This window comes from Neocloeon triangulifer, unplaced genomic scaffold (assembly GCF_031216515.1).
Source record: "Neocloeon triangulifer isolate White Clay Creek 2 clone unplaced genomic scaffold, ASM3121651v1 ptg000017l, whole genome shotgun sequence".
Taxonomy (NCBI): Eukaryota; Metazoa; Arthropoda; class Insecta; order Ephemeroptera; family Baetidae; genus Neocloeon; species Neocloeon triangulifer.
The window spans coordinates 2,531,405-2,554,800 of record NW_026775559.1 but is presented as its reverse complement, the minus strand read 5'-3'; the positions used below and the strand labels follow the sequence as shown (position 1 = coordinate 2,554,800).

Sequence of the window (23,396 nt, the reverse complement as noted above, 5' to 3'; positions counted from 1 at the left end):
GTAGGTCTTAATTCTACGGCAAATTAATTAAATTATATTAGACCTGGATAAGACGAAGTTTTTATTAAGCCAAGGTTATCAATAAAATTGACTCCACTCCTCTATAGCAGATCCACCGAAAAATTATTTTGAGCTAGATTCCATGGATTCCATTGCTCTAAAGGTAAATTTCCTTGCTAAATACGGTAAAATCCACATGAATTAATTTGTTTTACTTCAGTATCACGAAATGGAAAATTTTAGAAAATTTATATCATACTTTTTAACGAAAACATTACAAGTTACAAAAAAAAAAATGAAATAAAATTGGTTCATGCCAAATTTAGATGCTAAAAATTTGCATTTAACAATTTTTTCTATTGACGAGTTGCGTTTCCTCCCAGTATATAGCGGATTAAAAATAAATTGTCGATATGGATTAATAATGACAAGTATTCAAAACTCTCGAACACAGTCCTTGAGCCTGCGTCATTATGGTTATATTGATTGCTATCAAGTTCAGGTCAGTAGAACTGGACTGAGTACATACGAAAATTGAATACCAGCATATTATGAGGGTGGGTCGTGGGTCTTTTGCAATTGCGATTTGTATAGAGATGAATATGTGCCTAAATCCGGCCGGTCAGCAAATCTGGCACAGAGCCCACTAGCAAACACACTTCACTCCGACATCGCCCGCAGCAACCCCATTCGATCGAAGTTATATTGAGCTCTATTTGCGTTTCGCTAACAAGAATTTAATTACCATTGAAACGCGAGTAAATGACGCTGAAGAGAAAATAATAACTAACTGCAAAGACCTGCCCTAACTTGGCAAAGACCACCCAGCTCGAAGCTCGCGGATTTGCTACGAAGTCTATTTTTTGCCTCGAATGCTGCTCTAAATAAATCTTTGCAAGCGCAGCGAGGAAACAACAAAGGAAAAAGGCTTCACTTAAAAAGAGCAGTAGCGCCGCGAGTGCCTCGGGCAATTTGAGTTGGGAATAATTACAAAGCGTGCAAATTTATTTTGATTTTGGAGATTTCCATGAAGAGGCGAGAGGGTTGTAAAAACAAGAGTAGCGTCAAACAAAGGCTATATTATTATACTCTTGACGCGTGTGCTGCTCTAATTAATATTATCGACATTAACAAAAACTTCATACAAAATTACATAAAGGGGCAAGTTAACAAAAGCATGGCAAAATAAAGTGCGTCAGATATTTCGCATGTTGCAGCCCCAACATGACATTTGGCGTCCTGGCTCCAACGCAATATTCTTAAAAGATAATCCATGTTGATTTTTTCAAATATGGTAGAAAGGATGAAGATGATGGGATACGTTAGAATAAAAGTTCTACTCGTTAAAAATTGATAAACAATCGTTTGACAAAATTTTTTCTAGATTAATTATCTGCAGATAAACTTAAATATATTAATAAACAATAATTAAATAATCAAAACAGTTGTAATTATTTTAGTTTACTTTTTCATTACTTGTTACAAATTCCTACGAATTTCGTAAGAATAAAATTGGATATATTAACATCATTGTATTCCTTACAAGTCTTTCCAAATCTACATAGTTTTAATATAAATTTTGACTATAATTATGTGCAGAGTACTTTAATTGCGTTATTAAATTTCTTATTGGATTATCATAAACTTAAATTTGAGTAAATTGTGTGGAGTTTCTTAGGGTATCATATAGACGCGTCTGGTGTTGATAAAAAAGGAAAGATTGTTTTTTAATCATGGTTTTTAAAAAAAAAAAAAAAAAAAATATAATGTGGATCATTTAGAAACTGAGCGAAAAAACCAAAACTCGGAATACAGGAATTAAAATATCCATCTTATGCACATTTCAAGTCTCTCGCACTCCCTTAACGCGGATCTTTTTATGGCTTAAAATATCCAGTTTTTTGTATAATCGGCAACGTGTAAATACAAAAAGTTGGCCGTCAAACGCGTTGGGGGCTAAAACATAGGGATGCGATCTGAAGAAGAATTCTGAGAAATAATTAATTAAATTCCTATTTCAACCCCACTGAGGGTTAGCGAGAAGAAATTACTCAGCCAATTTTCCACTCGTCAAGCGTGTATTTAAATTTATTCAAAATTTATATAACACTTAAAACAACCCTTATTGAAGGCGGCCTCGTTTTGACGGGTTTTATATTGATTGATTTGTCAGTTGCCTTCTTTTGAGTCGTTTTTTGCTTATTATGCATTCAATTTGGTGGTAAACCTTCCAGGAATTGCGATCGAAGGTTGAGCAAAAACACTCTCACTCCTTTCCTGCCAGAGGAGCGTTAAAGGGTGGCTCTTTGTGTGTGTTTTGTTAAACATTACACACGGTTATTGTTCTTTCATTTGCGTACGGCTCTTTTGTTGCCCTCTCTTTTCACATAATTTGTTCTGCTCTGTAATAACATCTCTCTCGCTCATTCTTTGGCAGCGCACCATCATTTTTCTGACTAATTAGAGTTTTGATAGGTGAAACATTTTGGTACAAAGAGAACAAAGGAAATGGGAATAATTATTATAAATTTACAAAATATTATCAGGCAGTTCTATTTTTAGAATAATATTCTATTATTTTATAACATTGAATACGAGAAGGAATTATTTTAGTATAAAACAGCAGTTCCACGGATTATAAGTTTATGTCGTTAAGTTTTAGAAGTTTTTTATGGTAATAGGTTGCCTAAAATAAATTCAAAGATAAAAGATTTTAATTTCAAATTTTGCAGATAATATATATTTAAACGCTTTTTAACAAAAACCAAAAGAATCTTAATTGGGTTTCTTTTGTATTCAAAAAAACAAAAAATATTAAGTATTTAAATTCAAAAAATTAATGGGGTAGTTTTTTTAATTTTTATACTTTGAGCAGAAACAGTTCTCATTATATTATATATGAAATTTTGAAAACTCCTCTTTGTATTATATAAAATTTTATAATTTTAATCTGTAATCTTTAAGGCAGTATAAACTTGAATGATTGTTTTCTTATCAAATGAAAGTGTTCAATATTCGTTTTAAAAGCAATTATCAGCCCTGTTTAACAAAGCATTAATATTCATTGCGTGCTGCAGACTAACATCTATAGGACATTGATTAGATTTGGGGTTGCCTTCTTTGAGATTAGTATCAAATTATCGCACGCCATTAATTGCAAATTGAAAACTAATCAGTGGACAGAACGGCAGACTCGATCAATAATCAGATAGGCGCCGCAGCAAGTGTTTGAATTTGCACCTCCTTGTTGATACACCGGCTGATCTCGTTAAAACTGCGAACAATCTAATCTGCAAACACCACAAATTGTGTTTTTATCTGATTATTACTCATGTAGATCATAATTTTGTATTGGTTCAAGGATTTTAGTTTATTAACAAATTAAACTTTTTTTAGTTACAAATACTTTTAACTGAAAATTCTAATGCTGATTGAGTGAGATTGTACTAATTTATTTTCTGTTATTTCCAATCACTTGATTGCTTCTGAGGGAGAGAAATTTGATTTAATTTAAATTACTTTGGAAAGTTAAGAAAATATTATTATTTTTCTTAATTCATTAAAATATTTGGTTATAACTTGTTGGGACAAAATATTTCAATTGGTAAAAATAGTACAAAGCCTGTACAAGATATTTTATTTGTTTAACCATTTAAATACGAGAACCGCTAAAATATTATATTTTTAAATTCAGACTAAAGGGCGAAGCAATTTTTAGGTTTGACCTACCATAAAAATCGTTTGTGCCCACCACCTGACCTCTGAAAGCAAAATATCTGGCAGCGGTGGGATTCGAACCCACGCCCCCGAAGAGACTGGTGCCTTAAACCAGCGCCTTAGACCGCTCGGCCACGCTACCATGTTATTTGCATCACAAGTGAAGCCTCGGTCGTATCTTCGTAATCTAAATTTGGGTTCGGACGCACTTTGAACTTCATGCTCTTCGTTCTAAAGATATAAAAAAATAACTCATAAAATCATATTTAATTTAAAAAATGTTTTTTCTTGTAATTCAAAAAAAAATATTCAAGACAAAAAGTTTGATTTAAGATTAAACTAAACTTTCTTAAATTTATTTTCCATCACATTTATATTCACACTTTAAAATTTTTGAATTTTCGGCCTTAATTATAAAAATTTGAGACATGAAAACATCAACAAATTTCACATTTTTACACAAAAATGATAAAAATATTAGTGTGAAAGATGCTGGAAGACGACAATTATAATGCGCTCTTAATTACACCTTTGGAATCCCCATTCAATCAAGTGTGGAATTTGTTCCACTTGCCATGAGAGGAAGCAAATTAGATTAAAGCATTGAGATGTTAATTTCCAGCAGCGTTGAGTAAAAAATCACACCGCGACTCATGTTCAGCTGCTGTGATATTTTAACCAAATTGCTGTAATTTGCATATCACCAAATTAGTGAGGGCATATTTTGTTGCAAATGAAAAAAGGCCACCGGCTAGGCGCTACTAGGCGTACGCGTAAAAAATTGGGTCATAACTCGGACTTGGTCCGAGAGAAAGATGATACGTGTAAAATAACATTGCAGGTAATGACGGTGGTCAGTTTTATTAAGTGCCGTCGCCCATTTCGTGCTCGCCGAAAAACGCCGTTGCGGTCATTACCGCGCTGATTATCGTCCCTATTTGAGATGGACCGCCGTCAGTTGACCAGCCTTTAATTAGCAGTGGCGAAAATGTGCGCAAAAAAGGAGGTAAATATAACCGTCCACTTTGATTGAATGTAGGCCTGAAATTTGATACTGTTACATATTCAAATTTTCAACACGAGAGATCAATTTTTTGCTGGAGGATAATTTTCTATTTGCGATCAATTTCACGTGTGAGGTTATAATTTAAATGCCAGTGGTGTGGCTTCCACCATACACTTTACGACCGTTTTATTGCTGTTTTCAATTAGCAACGTTCGTTTGATCACCTACTTCCTTTAACTCATATTATTTGCATGTTCGCTTTACACGGACCTATCAATTTCATCAAACCGTTTCATTCGGCTTCATATGATTAATTATGGTAGAAACGCTTCCAGGCACAAATATTAATATTTGCTCTGATAATATCGATAAGAATAAATTATTGGAAATTGATTGGTTAATTAATTTTATTAAAATTTATATTCACACTTCAGGTGGTTATTTAAAATACAAATTTTGTCATTTTATTGCAAGCACAATTTTTTTTAAATCATAAAATATACTATACGCTTGGATTAATTAATTAAATTAACTATAATTAACTGTTTTAGGATGGTGCTACCAAAATTAAATTTTAAAAATACAGCACCCGTCAACGCTATCACTGGGGGCTGGGGAGAAAACTGCAGCACTTTTTAGACAGATGCCGCTCAACCCCCAGACTAATTTGTGCTGCTCCCTACATTTAGAGGCTTGCAACTGATCTATGCGTCTCGCATCAAAGGACCGACCCCACAAACCACTTAGAGCTTCTATCTGTTCACTAAATGAATGAATAATATTTTCGGAAATTTAAGTTTAAATCATTGTTTTGATTCTATAAGATTCCAAAATGCATCAAATTTTGTATACGGACTTTGAATTCATGAATCATTAAAGAGATTATTTCTGAAATTCATTCACCACACGTGCATTTAATTTTTTGAGCTATAACAGAGCCACAATCAGCCTACAGCTTCAATGACTGAAAGATGATGGTCAAGTGTGCTTATTGTTAGGTCTTTTTTATATTTAATAAAAAAAGAGATAAACAATTAAAAAAATTATACTATTATATTTTGCACTAATCTCATGTTAATAGTAAAATAGGGCACACAATAATTGAGTTTATGATATTTGAAAATGATTTATTTATTAATTTTGTGAAATAATAATTATAAAAAAATTTAGAATTGTGCTGTTATTAGAAATTTTGGACAAAATTACTCACGTTTTAACGTAAATTTCTATTTCTTTTGAATTCACCGCAAACATGTGTCACCAGCTTGCGAGCAGAGGAAATGATTTCACGGTCGACAAAAGAAATTCCCAGTTGGGAGACGAGAGAGAGTTTTGCTCCACTGAGGGTTAATTCTACACGCTTCCCTTTCAAACGGGAAAGAGTGAAATGATTTCACTCTTTGGCAGTGTGCTGCGTTGTATCAGATTTTGAAGGGCTTAAGTGGCGTGCACTTTTAATTATTCCTCAATGAAATTATTAAGCGGCTTATTTGCTCCAGCGCGGCATCTGCTCTCTTTCAAGGCGCTAATCCAATTTCCAGCAGCACGCGCGCATCTCTCTCTCGCGGCAAAAGCAGTGAAAAGCGCAGAGAAAAGGAAAATGAAATGCCCTCCAGCCTTTCTTTTCGGCGGATTATTTTATGAAAAGGGAAATTGTCCCCTTTATCGAGAACACCTCTCTTTGCCAGGTGATCAAGCCAATTTGCTTCAATACTTGCCAAAGCGTTTTGAGGCATCACTAAAGGGAAGTGAAAAATTTTCATTCGGCCGTTAAACTAAAGCCCAAAACAGCGGCTCTATATATCTATTTAGTTAAATACAAATATAAGGAAGCTGGTCTCTGATTGGCTCTTGGATAAAATTTTAAGAAAAGGCCTCTCCGTCCAAATTATTTGGAGATTCCAAATTAGCTAAATAGAAATATAAGAACAGACCAATGGGAGAGGCAGAAATAAAAATTTAGGCTCGAGCGCCTAGCGCGGCAACTCTTGAAACTTTAAAGCAGCTGAGTGAGGCTGGATTGAGTGAAAACAACTTTGCTTTCCGCAAACGCGCAGACGAACATTTAATAATTATGGCAAATTTTAACGCTGTTTCTGAAATTCGGAGAGATCTCATAACTTTAGCAGGTCTCGAAGCTATATCAGTGGTAGCATCAGTGTATTTTGAAATTCAACACTGAAGCGAAAAAGAAAATCTGGTAAAAAAAATCGGACATGGCGTGCACGCTATGAATAAACAACAAAAAAGAGAACAACAAGGCAGAGCGTCGTATTAATTTAATGAAGTGTAATATTTAATTGTCAAATTGCATTTTAGGACATTTTGCTCATGCCTACCAGGAGTTGCGAGCAGACAACAAACGATTGTTGAAATACACAAAGTTCCATAAACCAATTAAGAACAAAATGAGATTTGTTATTACGCTGGTATAATTATATTTATATTATATTTATTGGCGAGCTCATTGGTGGAAAGCATATATTTTTATTTCCGCGCTTCCCATTGGTTCGTTCGTATATTTCTATTTAGATACAAGCGAGAGCCGCTGCGTTGGTGATGTAGAAATATAACTAAATTCATATTTAGGAAAATAGATATTTAAGAAAAACTAGCCGCTGTTTTGGGCTTAAAGCTTTTAAATCTAAGTAAGTTTATATATTTTTTCAAATATTTCAAATCTAATTTTTATAATGAAAATAGTTAAAAAAAAATTAACTGTTAAATCTAGTGAAAATTTTTAATTTATTATCAATTCAGTTTTGTTAATAATTTAATTCACAACTTGATCCATAAAAACAAAAATAATAATAATAATCAAGAAGATTATTTTATTTATAAATTTACGTTTTTTAATGCCTAAATAGAAAATAAGACCTTTATTGATAATTACGAATTTTATAATGACGAATTTATTTTTTCACTGCCCTGCTTCAGGTGATGCTGCGCATCCCTGTAGCTCTTTTGAAGTGCGTGTTGCCGTTGCCGCTGGTCATTCTCGCCGCTTTTACTTAACGTTCTCTCCACCATGAAATGCGCCTCGAAAGAAAGGTTGACATTTATGGCACTGTTTAATAAAAGGAGATTAAAGGTCGGCCCGCGGCCGTGAGGACAGTGATGTGTGTGACAGCAGCACACTCTGCTGATTACATCCATGAGATGAAAAGCGCAACGCGTCAGACTGAAATTTACAATTTCAACCCTCGTGCGCTGTGAGAGTGGCTGCTCATATTTATATATGCAATACGCATATATTTGCGTAGTAATAGAGAGATGTATTAATGAGATTAAATTGTTGCAAAATTTGCGCTGATGGCTCATTCATCACAATTCTATAGCTCTGATTACATGCGGGACTTTCTGTTGGAAATTTAATTTGAGTTTAAATTCAAATGATGTTAGTTTTGCTATCATGCAAAATTATAAAAGGTTAATGTTTGAAGTTGTAAATAAATTGAAAAGATTTCTTCCCTAAATCTCAAAAATTGAGGGTGACTTTTTTATCATGACACCGCGGTTTTTGAGTGAAATTTTTTTTAACACATAAATCAAAGTTGTTTCTTCTAAATTTGACTTATTTCTTCCCATATTTTCAATTAACCGTAATGATTTTTTGGTATTAAAGAATAATTAACATAAAAAAATGTAACTTCGATTCTTTCACTATGTACCAATGCTCTCTCCGAAACTATTGAAAAGAGAAAAAATGATGAATTTTTTCCATCCTTTTTTTACGATTGTCGTTCCTTCAAGTTTTGGAATTCAATTAATACTATAAAAGCTCACTCAAAATATGTAAATCTTGGCACGCAAAGGCCACCCAGATTTTTAAATAAATTCATAATTAAAGTGTATGTATGCATAATTAATATTAATATCTTTTGAACAAAATGTTAAAAGCGTTATTTGATCGTAAATTTAATAATGTTGTTCAAAATCATGTTGCTGCTTCTGTGCGCGCGTCTCTCCTCTTTATTATTCCGGCAAGAAATCAACAAGCAAGAGCCACGTAATATTCAAATATCCTGCTGTTGCGAAAACAATAAGCTTGTTCGGGGAAGGAAAACACTGGTAGCTGCCTAGGAAATGAAAATAAAAGTGTCTGCGCTCCTATGAAAAAAAAACGCACAATCATGCGCAGCCAACTCTATTAAACAGAAAAAAATGAAAACAATCGCGTGCGTCGCATATCAAATTTAATCAGAGCAGTGGACCCACGCACAACGCGATAACCATCCGTTCTTCCCAAAACATCGCCTGCAAAGAAAGATAAATAAATTCAAAAATATACCTGGCGCAAACGCAAATTGAATGGCGCGAGGCCTGACAATGACGAGAGTGTGTTAAAAAGAACACGCGGCGGCGGCTGCCTTTTTTCTGCTGTGTTTGAGCCCCTTGAAAAGGACCACACACATTTGCGGCGAAAACGCACAAAATGAACTGCTTTCAGCCGCTAATGCCCCTGACCAAAGAGCCCATAATCACTGTGAAATGCGCGCTGCCGCAAGACCTCCACTACCGCACCAGCACATTACAGAAGCAAAAAAATAAAAGAGGATTCAGTAAAAAAGTAAAAAAAGATTTTTTTAAAGAGAAAGTTTTCAATCGCTCTCTAGGTAAAAGAAAAAAAAGCTGAAGGTTTGAGTTGTTTATTTAAGTTATCGCATAAAATATTAAAAGACATTTATTTCTATAAAAATTTGTCCAACGAAAATTTGAGCTATATACAAATGCTATTTTTTTCCAGCATCTTTTTTAACGGTCATAGATAATTAAAAGATTTAAGCTACATTTGTTCTTGCATATTTCACTCTGCATTTTTAATTCTAAAAATATTTAGCTCAAAGTTTTTATTGTAACTTTGGCTACAGAATAAAAATAATGTTCACTGTTGACAAGCCCATTAGCCAGAAAAGTCTTAAAATGAACAAAGTTAATTGTTTTAAAATAATTTTTACAGAATTCTAAACATAAGTTTTTTTTTACATTATCTTCAGTATATTTTTGCATTCACAATTTATAGAATTCTGATTTGAAAGCCAAGCACATGCAAAAATATTTGTCATTAAAATTTTTAGAACGCCCCTTTTTTTCTTTTTGGAATTATGCTGACAATGATAATTTTAGTTTATTTTTTACCATTTCCAATTACATGTTTCTAACCCAGAAACCAATAAAAGAAATTGACGAATTTATTCGCATGAAATTACTGCTCTTCTTTTTTTTTAACTTTTTCTTTTGGAAGGGCCTTTTGAAAATTTGGTGATTTCTTTTTAATAAATTTCTTCCTTAAACGACAATCATTCAGAATGAAAGCAGCACTTTGAATATAGCTATTTAGGTAATGTTATAGTACGCGCGACGTGTTTTTTCATAAGTTGGCAGCACTTATGCTCCCATGTAAAAGTATCACGTCGCGCGTTCGATAGTGGTTTTACGTCGCGCATACAATAATGGTTTTACGTCGCGCGTACAATACTGGTGGCGGTGTAATTTTTAAGGAAACCGATTTAATTTCCCGATTACCACGGAAACCTCTATAGCACGCGCGACGCAATTCTTTTCCTACAATCTTAATTAAGGGGACTGCTAGGAAGAATAGGGGCCCTTGGGATGGGTTCAGAATGGGGCAAGACGACCTCTGGAGGACCGTGCGCACCCTTATAGCAGGCGCGACGTATCACTATGGGACGCGCGACGGTCGAAAAGCGAACTCCGGAGGGCGCTTTTCACCATCGTCAGAGGCGCGACGCATGGTTATAGGACGCGCGACGTATGCTTATAGTACGCGCGACGCACGCTTATAGTACGCGCGACGCACGCTTATAGTACGCGCGACGCACGCTTATAGTACGCGCGACGCATGCTTATAGTACGCGCGACGCATGCTTATAGTACGCGCGACGCACGATTATAGGAGGCGCGACACGCGCGGAAAATTAATTGAAAGGTGTTGCACGCGGCCGGAGTTGTGGGCGCCCCACGAACCGGCAACTCGGAGGTGGGCAACCCCCAAGATTAATTTTTGCAGAAGCCGCGAGCGAGGGGTGGAGGCGCAGCGAGGTCGAGGACGTGGGGAAGGCCGTGCGGAGGGCGAGGACAAAAGGGCGGCTGTGTTCATGAGGGGGCTCCGCAGGAGCCCCCTCATGAACCCCGCCCTTTTGTCCCGCCCGGAGCCGGCCTTTACCACGTTCTCGGGCGAGCGCGCCTCCAGCCCGAAGCTCGCAAACCCACAACGGAGTTGCTTACAAAAGGAATCGTCTGCAAAAAGGGCTTAGAAAGCAAAAAGTGTGGTGCCCACAACTCCCTTTGCAAACAACACCTTTTGTGGGCAACTCCGTTGTGGGTTTGCGAGCTTCGGGCTGGAGGCGCGCTCGCCCGAGAACGTGGTAAAGGCCGGCTCCGGGCGGGACAAAAGGGCGGGGTTCATGAGGGGGCTCCTGCGGAGCCCCCTCATGAACACAGCCGCCCTTTTGTCCTCGCCCTCCGCACGGCCTTCCCCACGTCCTCGACCTCGCTGCGCCTCCACCCCTCGCTCGCGGCTTCTGCAAAAATTAATCTTGGGGGTTGCCCACCTCCGAGTTGCCGGTTCGTGGGGTGCCCACAACTCCGGCCGCGTGCAACACCTTTCAATTAATTTGCCATGCGTGTCGCGCCTCCTATAAGCATGCGTCGCGCGTACTATAAGCATGCGTCGCGCGTACTATAAGCATACGTCGCGCGTCCTATAACCATGCGTCGCGCCTCTGACGATGGTGAAAAGCGCCCTCCGGAGTTCGCTTTTCGACCGTCGCGCGTCCCATAGTGATACGTCGCGCCTGCTATAAGGGTGCGCACGGCCCTCCAGAGGTCGTCTTGCCCCATTCTGAACCCATCCCAAGGGCCCCTATTCTTCCTAGCAGTCCCCTTAATTAAGATTGTAGGAAAAGAATTGCGTCGCTCGTGCTATACAGGTTGCCGAGGTATCGATGGAATAATCGGTTTCCTTAACAATTTCACCGCCACCAGTATTGAGCGCGCGACGTAAAACCATTATTGTATGCGCGACGTAAAACCACTATTAAACGCGCGACGTAATGCAAGTGATGCCAACTGAAATCAGGGATTTTGGGAAACACGTCGCGCGTACTATAACATTACCGCTATTTATAGCCTTTTACACCAACGCAACTAATTAGTGAGCTCTGGTTCAAAGTTAAATTTCTTGAGAGGAGATTTCATGTCACCGCCGTCCAAGCTTCTTGCAAGACGCCTCTGCAATTAATTCACAAAGCCCATTCATCCCTCGAATTCAGAGCTTTACGCACTTCAAAGAGAATTGAGTCCCCAACGTACATATTTCACGAACAGAAATTCTGTTGGGGGTGAGAGAGTGTGCGGGGCGGCAGATCGGTGGTCCCGCAAAGAGCAATTAGGCACGGCCAGGCTAAAGACATCACTCTGGCCCGATTTTCCAAGTGATTGCACTTGGAGCAGGCGAGAGTGCGTGACCAATAAATTATTTGTACTCGCTTTGCTCAAAGGTGCCGAAAATGTTGTTGAATGGCGGCGACAAAGGAATCGGACCTGAATGCGCGCGAGTCCCTCTCGGTGTCACTTGACTGAATATTTTTAAAACGCGCCAGACCACAAAAATGTGGAAATAAACGCGCAGGGATGGAATTAATGATTTATTTCACGAGTGTGCGCTGCCCAATTGTCACGGCACAATGGCCAGAGAGCTTCTTGAAAATTCTAAAGCCCAAGAGTGGTGGAAAAAAAGCTCAAGTATTTTCTTTCAATCAAACCACTGACTCGCGAAATTCCTTTTTTATTGGCCTGAAGAGTGACCCACGTGCAGCCCGATCAACAAGATCGAAGCGTATTGACACTGAATGGAGCTTTTTGTCGCTAAGAAGGAATTTTATTTATGAGTAATGTTGCGTCTTCTACAAAGTTCAAAAATTCCTGTAGACAGCAAATTTGTCATGAGCTAACTGATCCGAGAAATTTCATCAAAATATTTTTGGGCTTTAACATTTAGCCGATATATTTCATTAAATACAGAATTTCCAGGATAGAGAGACTACTTTGAAATTTAGCCAGATTTTTGTGCCAAAATTGACTCCAAATTTTTTTAGCTTTAGGCCTAAGAATTTATTATTAATACAGATCAGATGTAATATGTATGGTGTGTTAATATTATAATGCAATTTTAAGATTTAATTATATAATAGTATTTTCAGTTTTAGATCTTTAAAGTTCAAGATACATTTTTTTAAATTTTATTTTCTATCTATCAAGCTTTAAAATATATTGAGAATTTAGGAAATTTTCATGAGTAAGAAATTTCTATTCTACGGGGGAGAAGTATATAAGATAAATTTTATTCCGTCTCTTTCCTTTGAATGGTATTCCTATATTTGAGAGATAAATTTGATGCTTTCATCAATGGTTCGTTTGGTCCGAGCAGCATTTTAGTTTGATCCGTTTGATGTCTGTTGGAACGAGAGCGGATTAGGAAACGTACATTTGGAAGATATATGAAAAAATAAGTGAAAATGCGGGCGCTCTGGAAGCTTTTTGTGCAGATTGTGTTTCACACGAGAGTGCGTTTGCAAAGGTGCGAGGGCCACTACTGCACTGCTGGACCTGCGGAGAGCGTGCGCTGCGAAATGGAGATACGCATCTCCTTTTTCACCATTCATGCGATGATCTTTTTTACGGCGTGATTCCAGAAACTCGACCTTGCGCGCGAGACGTTTGTGTGTATCTGTGGCGCTTCTTAGCTTTCGGCTGTTTTCCTTATAAATAAATGTATAATATTTCTGCCGAAAATGAGATGTGCGGTGGCACAAAGAACGGAAAAAAATGATTGTGTGATGGATTAGATCGTTTCTCTTGGCTTAAATAACTGTTCGAATCGCGGAGATTGAAGATTCCGAGGGGTGTCGATCTTTTTATTATTATTATTATTATGACGAAAAAAATTTAAAATATGGGAAACTGTGTATCAGGTTAATTATTCAGCCCTTTTATGAAAAATAATTAATCCTGTTTTTTATTGTTAATTTTTGCTGTAAAAAATTCCGTTGAACTTTTTGATGAAAAGCTAAATCTGACCTCAGGTTTCATCCAACGTGATGATAAAAAAGCATCTCATACAAAATCTCTTCCTTCTGAAGCAACCTTTCATTCACACAACAATGTAAGATGGGCATGAGGAGCTTTTCTCTTCAAACAGAGAAAAACTTTTGTCTTTCTTCAAAGAAATCTTCATTCACTACAAAACCTTGGAGCGAGTTGTTAAGTTAAGGAATTTAGATTACCAGAGCGCAACCCTTATGGTCTGAACACCGTGTCTCAGAAAGCGACCCAATGCAATTAAAAGTGCAAATTCTAATATGCGATCCAGCGAGCTCCATTAAAAGTTCACCAATGCCTGTAGAAGACGTGCAAGCGCATATAATGAGATAGGCAAGCTAATTAACTTTTGCAATTACCTTTCAAATGCAGACGGCGAAGATAACCACAGAGCACCATCATAGTCAGATCATAATGTAGTGCAAAAGTTTAATTATGGAAGCTCTCGTGACTTATACTTTTTGTATTGAACTTCTGCGAAAGGAGATGCAAAACTAAGTTTGATTAATTCGCATCATCGCAATTCACGCTTTGGAATTCGCGTATATTGTGCTGGCCTTTTTACAACTTTTTAAATCAGAGCTAGTTTAAACTTAATGACATACAATAATTTTCCAACTATATTCCTTCCTGCATTTTAATAGCTCAGTTTTATTTGTGCTTTAATATTTAAAAAAAAAGATAATAATAAAAATTAGAAAAAGGTAATTTAAAAATTTTGAAAGTGAAAAGAGTATAACGTGGATTATGAAAAGCAAAATACAGAACTATTTCAAAGAAATCGTCTATCCAAATAAATTTAAAAACTTTCATTATAAATACAAAAAAATAGTCCTGAAAATTTCTTATTATTTGACAAAATTATTGTTTCTATGTTCCCAAAGCTCAATAATTAATTACAATAATCATCTTAACAAGACAAGACTAAAAACCTCTGTTCGGTAAAAATAAAATATTAAAGAAAAATACACAATAATAGCTGATTACTTTTTTGAATTTGTTAACAAGCGTTGAAGCGTTGCAAAAAAAAAGCCGTTTGCAATAGAAAAAATTATCCTGAATTATCCATGACTTTAAATTATTCTACACAGCGAAAAGATTTGATTTAATTTCCATCTCAGTGTCTCAAATAAATTTGATCCCTTTCTTTCTTTATTTCTTTCTCTTTTAGTTATCAGCTGTAGAGACCTTAGAACATTAAATTAAAGCGTGCTGTGCTGCCTGTGCCAAATGATCTGCTGAGTTAGCAGCAAGCCCAATGTAAGTAAGTGAGCGCCGGCAATTCGATTACACACACCTACTTGAATTACACACGCAGGGAGCAGTTGAGCACACAGAGAGGGTAAGTTAAGCGCACGTTTTTTGGCAGATGGCACACACTGCCATCCTAAAAAGGGAGCTTCTCGTTATTTCAGGGCCACACACCGACTGCTCTCTGGACAAAAATCTGTATCCCTTTTGCTTTCAAGAATATAAAATATTGTTCGGCAATAAAAGGATGCTCGGGAAAAATTATTGAGTGGAAGATAATTGGTTGAACCCTTTCTTTGCGCGCCTGATGCGCTTCGGAATTGCCAGAGTGGATATCCGCTCTCTCGGTGCGGCGCAGTTTGAGGATTTCGCACGCGAAAGTCGCACGCGTCTCATCTCAACGTCGGCGTTTTAAATAAGCTGAGACCTGGGGTCTAATTCTGTAAGCTTTTTCGTTTCTATTTCCATTTCTATATTCATTTTCCATATGCTTACCCATTCTATTTCGTCGCCTTTTTCGATTACGACTTCTATTTCGCAGCCTATCCATTTCCATTTCTAATTCGTCGTCAATTTTAGTAGTTGAGCCATATTTATATTTATATATATATAAATATAAAATAAATATATATATTTATTTATATTTAATTTAATTATTGCATATGCACTTACATTAATTTTCAAATGATTTTTAATATACTCAAGTCAATAAAATGTCTAAAATATTATTTGAATAAGGCGTTTAGTCAAAAGTATCTCAGTGTGGGAGAAAATTGTGGTATCACATTGTGGGAGCTAATTGTGGTACCACAGTGTGGGCGCAAATTGTGGTACCACAGTGTGGGCGAAAATTGTGGTACCACAGTGTGGGCGCAAATTGTGGTACCACAGTGTGGGCGAAAATTGTGGTACCACAGTGTGGGCGAAAATTGTGGTACCACAGTGTGGGCGCAAATTGTGGTACCACAGTGTGGGCGCAAATTGTGGTACCACAGTGTGGGCGCAAATTGTGGTACCACAGTGTGGGAGAAAATTGTGGTACCACAGTGTGGGCGAAAATTGTGGTACCACAGTGTGGGCGAAAATTGTGGTACCACAGTGTGGGCGCAAATTGTGGTACCACAGTGTGGGAGAAAATTGTGGTACCACAGTGTGGGCGAAAATTGTGGTACCACAGTGTGGGAGCAAATTGTGGTACCACAGTGTGGGCGAAAATTGTGGTACCACAATGTGGGCGAAAATTGTGGTACCACAGTGTGGGCGCAAATTGTGGTACCACAGTGTGGGCGAAAATTGTGGTACCACAGTGTGGGCGAAAATTGTGGTACCACAGTGTGGGCGCAAATTGAGGTACCACAGTGTGGGAGAAAATTGTGGTACCACAGTGTGGGCGAAAATTGTGGTACCACAGTGTGGGCGAAAATTGTGGTACCACAGTGTGGGCGAAAATTGTGGTACCACAGTGTGGGCGCAAATTGTGGTACCACAGTGTGGGCGCAAATTGAGGTACCACAGTGTGGGCGAAAATTGTGGTACCACAGTGTGAGAGCAAATTGTGGTACCACAGTGTGGGCGAAAATTGTGGTACCACAGTGTGGGCGCAAATTGTGGTACCACAGTGTGGGCGCAAATTGAGGTACCACAGTGTGGGCGAAAATTGTGGTACCACAGTGTGGGAGCAAATTGTGGTACCACAGTGTGGGCGAAAATTGTGGTACCACAGTGTGGGCGCAAATTGTGGTACCACAGTGTGGGCGCAAATTGTGGTACCACAGTGTGGGCGCAAATTGAGGTACCACAGTGTGGGCGAAAATTGTGGTACCACAGTGTGGGCGAAAATTGTGGTACCACAGTGTGGGCGCAAATTGTGGTACCACAGTGTGGGCGAAAATTGTGGTACCACAGTGTGGGCGAAAATTGTGGTACCACAGTGTGGGCGCAAATTGTGGTACCACAGTGTGGGCGCAAATTGTGGTACCACAGTGTGGGCGAAAATTGTGGTACCACAGTGTGGGAGCAAATTGTGGTACCAAACAGCGCACGCGATGAGTTAAATAATATAAAATACATGGTTGCTAATTTGCTAAAAAAAAATATTATAATTGTATTTGAATTCAACCAATTTTTAAGAAATTGATTTAATTAACTTTGTGAAAGGAAAAATTATCTTGATCCCCCCTAATTATGAGCCATAAAAAGATTTGATTAAAAAGGGGTGCGAGAGACATATAAGAATTATAAATATTCATTTTCATTAAAAATTAAATAATTCATATAATTTTATCAACCTGAATATTAAAAACCATTCGAAGAGCACTGTAAGCATAGGAAATAATTAAATTAAATATAAATAAATAAATGGCTCAACTATTAAAATTGACGACGAAATAGAAATGGAAATGGATAGGCTGCGAAATAGAAGTCGTAATCGAAAAAGGCGACGAAATAGAATGGGTGAGCAAATGGAAAATGAAATAGAAATGGAAATGGAACGATTCTATCTTACAGAATTAGACCCCTGGAGCAGATAAGATTGTATGTTAAATAGGTTTATGGAACGATTCAAAGTGTATAATGAAAAAATATCCAACTTTGAAATTATATTGAGCAGGGTGCAAAAAAAGCATATACCCTATACACCATTCCATAAATGTGGTTTTATGAAAGGAAAATCCCTAAAGAATATATTAAAAATTAAAAACGAATTGGTTAAATATAAATTTTTTTTAAACATAACCAGGCAATTTAAATAAATTTTTTTTCTTAATATTACAAAATTGCCGTTATTTAAAAATTGTGTTCTATATTATTTTTTGTAGAAGTATCATTTTATCAGATTTTTAAACTAAAATAGGATGTGGATTATTATTTACACTTACAAGGTTTTCTTTCTAATTAATTGTATAATTGTAAATTTGATTGAATTAAAATCATTCAAAAGAGTCTCATTTATTCAATATTGCATGTATGCCGTTGGATTTATTGTGCAAAATAGGGTCAAACTACTGTAAAATGCTTTCCAGAACAACCCTTGCGGGGTTTTGAAATTTTAATTACAGAGATAATCTGAATGCTTAGAAAAGCGTTGACATATATAGGGGTACTCGCACATAGCTAGTTTATTTTAATACACAAACAGCTCCAACGTGCATACAAAGTGCTCTTTTAATAGGCTGGCAGGTTCGCAATTAGCAAATGGGGTGTTTGTAAGATAGGTTGACCTCATAGACAGACAACCACGTGGAGGTCATCCCAGCTGCGCGGAGTGAACTTTCTGCAATTTCTCTTTTCGTGAAAATTATATTGTAAATAAAAGTATCTTCGTTCTTGCTCTGACTGAGTGAATATATTATGCATTTAATGTTTAAACTTGAAAATTTTATCAACTCATTTTAATTTAGCATGACAAACACCAATCGTCGAATGGTTTCAAAAATGTTTTTGAAACATTTTCTCATGAATTTTTGATTTCTTATATTCATATTTTGTTGGTATAGAAATTTATAAATTGACTTATATTTGTATCTTATAATAAAAATAACACTGTTTCTAATACTTATTTAAGCATTAATATGATTACTATGAATTAAAGACAATATATCTGTGCAAGCCTTACGCTTGAGTGTATATTTTCAAATTTACCAGATTTTATTTATACGAAAATCAGTGTCAAGATATATAAAAAATTATTTCCACAATATGTGTCAGTCTAAAACACAAACTCGTTCAGTAATAAATACTTAACAGGCACAAAACTCTGAAGCCATAAATGATAATGTGTACGTCATCATTCCATTTCCTCTGCGCAGACCTTTCCGCAGCAGCATTCAACAGCTTGTTCTATAGCATTCGGACGCAGTAAATTTCTGAAATGACACTACATACAGCGATATTATTGCTAGCATACTTTATTTTTTCCATGGTAATTATTTTTTTATCTTTTCAAGCAGGCGGTTAAATTTTGTTTGAAGATTCCAGGCAGACAAAATCAGAATGTTTGTGAAATATCTCAATATTTTGAAAGTAAGTGACTTTATTCATACAATTTACGAAAAAAGTACAAGCGTATTTTTATAGGATCTGATTTTTTGTGGAGGACTTCAGGCAGCATCTTTCAATGCATTTCAAAGTGCAGTTCTGCACAAAAAATTACTACGGACGATGCATCTCTAAGACCGAAATTTGTGGAGCGCATTTTTTCTCCATCTAGACGCGTCATTGACTGCCAAAAAGAGGTTGAACATAAATTATTTCAAATTAGTGTTTTGCAAAGTTTTTAATCACATTTTCAAAGATGAGGTATGTTGCTTCATTTTGCAAATCAAAAAGTAAGTGAAACAGTTTGTCGAATTTTGACTACAACATGTAAACTTTTTTCAGTTAGGGGATTGGAATTAAATCAGGCCGGTGATGTGCCTCTATTTTATTTCCCACTTTTTGTAAAGGTCGGTAAAAAAATTTGATTTGAAAAATTAATTATTTAAAAAATCCAGGCGAACAAGTACATGGCTGAAAGATTTTGTGTTAGGCAAGGTCTAAATTTCGGCATCAATGAAACTATGATTGACAAAATCACAAATGGTTTCTTCACTGCTTTGTGTACAATTTAAAATTTTAAAATTGGTCTTCGCAGGTTTAACTGATATCAAAGTATGGGCGACCTATGTGCAGATAGCAAAAAATAAGTCCGATCCGCAATTCAAAACTCCTGGAATTGTATGCACTATTTTTCACAAGTAAGGGATTTAAACAATGGATAGAAAAAATATTTAATCATCAACTACAGACAAAACAATACTGTCGTAATAAAAAATGAGAGCTGTTCCAGTGAAAACAACTTTGTCTGCACCTTACCAGAAATTTGTCATTTGAACAAATGCAGCTCCAAATGCTTGAATGGAAATTGCGCTACTGAGGTTTTAAAATTTATGGATTTATTAATGATTTGAATTTTAATAGATCATTTATTTTTTATTAATTTTTTAAATTTATTTAGAGGGCTGCGGAAGACTGTGATGCAAACTGTACAAAAGTTGACTGTTCTGAGGAGGTAAAATTGCCCTATTTCATTATAAAACAAAATGAAAATCTTAATTATTGAAAAGCCTGGCGATAAATTTGGATTTGGTGAGAATTTAAAAAACTTCTGCTATAACATAAATATTAGCTAATTTATTACTTTTCTCTTAGTGCAAAGTGATGGGGAATTAGTTCAAATGTGTGGCTTTGAGTACTTTTTCCCCAAAGTATCCAAGGTTCAGCTATAAAATATTGATCCTCTTGAATTTAAAAGTATGTTAATTATTATTACAGTACTCTTTGAAGGCTTCGCAAACGTTCTGCTGCCTTAGAAATATGGAGGTGGCAAGTTTTATGTCCGTCGAAGAAATGACATGTTTTGCCAACGAATCAGCCAGTACCATTTTTATTCATTCCGATGCCACGATTTTCAATACAACCAAACTATTGTAGAACGGAACATGACGGGCGCCTCATATTGGACTTCCGCTCGCCTCACCACGTGCCCAAACACTTTTGTTTGGTGCTCAGGAAATCCAGAAATTGTTGACCAAAGTTACCTTCCATGGAAATCGACGAATCCGTTTGTTGGAGTCAAACCGATGGCAACCCCCAATGTTTCTCTCTCTTGGGAATTCGAGGATGGCTTGGGGACGAAAAGGGCGCTTTGCAAGGCAAGTTCCCAAAGATGCATTCGCTACTATAGCACAGTGTTAATAGTAATGCGCTCTTTATATGCAGCGACCCATCCCATCACTGTGTAAAAGTTCGTCGTGTTTCCCTGTTGGATGCAAAACTGAAGTTTTTACAAAAATGGAATTTTTTTTCCGCAATTTAATTTCATTTTTCAGGCCAAGTCAAACGCGGATAATAAAGGAAAGTGTAAGTTTTACATTTGCACACAAAAATTTTGTGCTGTATTATAAACATACAATCCTATGGACTTCGAAAGATATATTTTTTTTTTAAAAAAAATTCAAACTATCATTTTGGTACAATTTAATGTCGCTATCTTAAATTCTAATTTTGGTCAAGGTATGATTGAGTTTGTTTTTTTATTTGAAAATCAAACCTTACACTTTGATCTTTGGTGCACAAATTATTAATGGCAAACAGAAAACTTTAGAGCTTGATGAGAGAGCTTAAATCCAGTTTTTGTGTGGCCATGGAAAGCTGCGACAACTTTTTGAATAAAACCTGAGATTTTTAAAATTTTGAATAAAAAATTAGGGAGTTAAATTTCGAAACATGATTAAAATTTGGAGTCAGTCGGAGATACAACTTGGTATCTAAAGAAGGGACCTTGAGATCCCGAATAGATTTTTGTTTTCAAAATTGGTTATTTCTTATTGTATGATAATTGGATTCCAGCTTTCTACAGATTAGGTTGCGCGCTTTTGAAAGGATGCAAAAAAGAATTTACTGTTTGTTTGGGTTCTGGTAATAAGGTAAGTTGTCACTGCCGTCATTTGAAACAGTAATAAATATGGTTTATTTTATTTTCTGCATATTCCAGTTTTCTTACTACCAAAGTGCAAAATGGGCATGCGGGGATTTTTACAATTACAAATTAATATCTTTTGAGACGAAAGAAAAACTAGATTGCGTTTTAGAGCTTTTTAAAGGTTTGCATTAAAATAAACGATCAAATCATTTAAGACTTCCTTTCTTCCCTTTGTTATTTTTGCAGCTTACAATATGACCAACAGTAGATTTTACGTTTCGGCAACTTCACTAGGATGCGTGAATTCGCTCAGGTGGTGCAACTACGTGGACAATCCGTTGGTCCAGGACTCCTACATTAAATGGGCAAAAGGAGAACCGTCGACAGACCCATCTAAGGAGTGCGTCTACGTCGACTATGATTCTGCCAAGAAAGAGTTTACTTTTGCAAAAACTAACTGCAAAGCAGAGTTTAACTTTATGACTGAAAGTCTGTCAACCTTTGAAAGTAATACATTAGGAATAAAATAGATCATCAATTTTTGAAAATTATATATCGACTATTTTAATGAAATTTCTCAAATATCTACGAGATACATAATCACAAAGTTCATCAGTGCGTGCAGCCATTTCGATTTATCAGCTGATGAAACAAAAATTTATATTTGACGTTTTAGAATGGAAAATGCCCTTGAACGATATTGATACACAGTTCTCCATAAATTATTATTTCCCGATATTTTTTTTATCTTAAAACCACTTTAGCTTTAAACTTCAAATAGAATTATTAATTAAGCCAATGAGAGGGAAAAAAATTACAAAGAAAATTATATTGAAAGAGTTAAGAATATATAAGTTTTTAGCTCATTATTTCTCTCTATTATAATTATTTTATTATTTTTTCCCATAATAGCTGTAATGAATGTTTTGTTAACTTAATAAATATATATTTATACTGAAACTGTAATTTACTTACACGAATTTCCAGTAAAAATATGCATGTGACAACATTCTTCACTTGGCACAACTCGATTAAATTAGTATTTGATTAAAATATAAAGAAAATATTACTTGAACTTTATTTTATTTCCAGCTGGGTGTCTTCATAGGGGAAGGCGTATTATTAAAAGTCTTGAGTTTATATCTGCACTCGCAGAAATTGAAATTCACAGGAGAAATCAAGGACGGAATTTATATTTAAAGAGGAAGCTATGGAAAATAAAGCCGTATGTTGTTGCAGTGTAAACAGGGATACAGTGGGTTTCGCCAAATAGAAGGCGGAAAAGCAGCTTTTCCCGGCCCAAATCACGTCAGTACGAGGAAAGCTCGCACAAATTTCTTTGCAATTTACATAACAAAATTCACGTACCTGTTTTGCATGGAAATCTTGCAATTTCCAAACTGGTACAAAATAATACTTTATCATTGCAGCAGCAACGAATTAATTAGCAAAATCGTGATAAATTTTTTCCGGCGCTGGAAGCACACACCATTTTCTGTTCCTCTGGCTGAAAAAGAGCACACTTCAGTCATGGTCTCGCCTTTGTATATAAAAGTTGTCGGAGCTCGTGCAAATTTTATTGTCCGTCGACAGTCGATAGTTCCCACATGCTGCCACATAAATACCCAGTTCAAGTCCCAAGAAGTTCATATGCCGAGCGGCACTCGAAAAGCATTTCAGCGGTCGCAAAGCCATAAATTCTGCAACCAGAATTTTGTGTAGTTGATTTTCATAAGCAGGAATCCGCTCATCTATAATTTAATCGATGAATCGTTGTTTCCACAGACGCGACGCCGTTTTATTTAAATTTCCGGATTGCCTGTCGAGATTGCGTCG

The 23,396-nt window shown here is 36.3% G+C and overlaps 2 protein-coding genes and 1 non-coding gene across 6 annotated transcripts in view; 1 reads left to right on the top strand and 2 right to left on the bottom strand.

The window, feature by feature from the left end:
- The window catches only part of LOC132203191 (cholecystokinin receptor type A-like), a 166,544-nt gene that overhangs the window by 71,978 nt on the left and 71,170 nt on the right, over positions 1-23,396 (bottom strand). The window lies entirely within an intron of this gene.
- Trnal-aag (transfer RNA leucine (anticodon AAG)) lies at positions 3,778-3,859 on the bottom strand. Its single transcript has one exon. It is a non-coding gene; the product is annotated as a tRNA-Leu (tRNA).
- Positions 18,805-22,141, top strand: LOC132203443 (uncharacterized). The gene is made up of 18 exons (XM_059631245.1): positions 18,805-19,019; positions 19,069-19,120; positions 19,175-19,332; positions 19,392-19,425; positions 19,478-19,542; positions 19,591-19,678; positions 19,731-19,833; positions 19,884-20,013; positions 20,094-20,147; positions 20,203-20,224; positions 20,288-20,352; positions 20,411-20,513; positions 20,570-20,790; positions 20,858-20,917; positions 20,968-20,998; positions 21,488-21,564; positions 21,633-21,741; positions 21,807-22,141. The coding sequence occupies exons 1-18, from the start codon at positions 18,969-18,971 to the stop codon at positions 22,088-22,090; spliced, it is 1,707 nt and encodes a 568-aa protein (XP_059487228.1). The 5' UTR covers positions 18,805-18,968; the 3' UTR covers positions 22,091-22,141.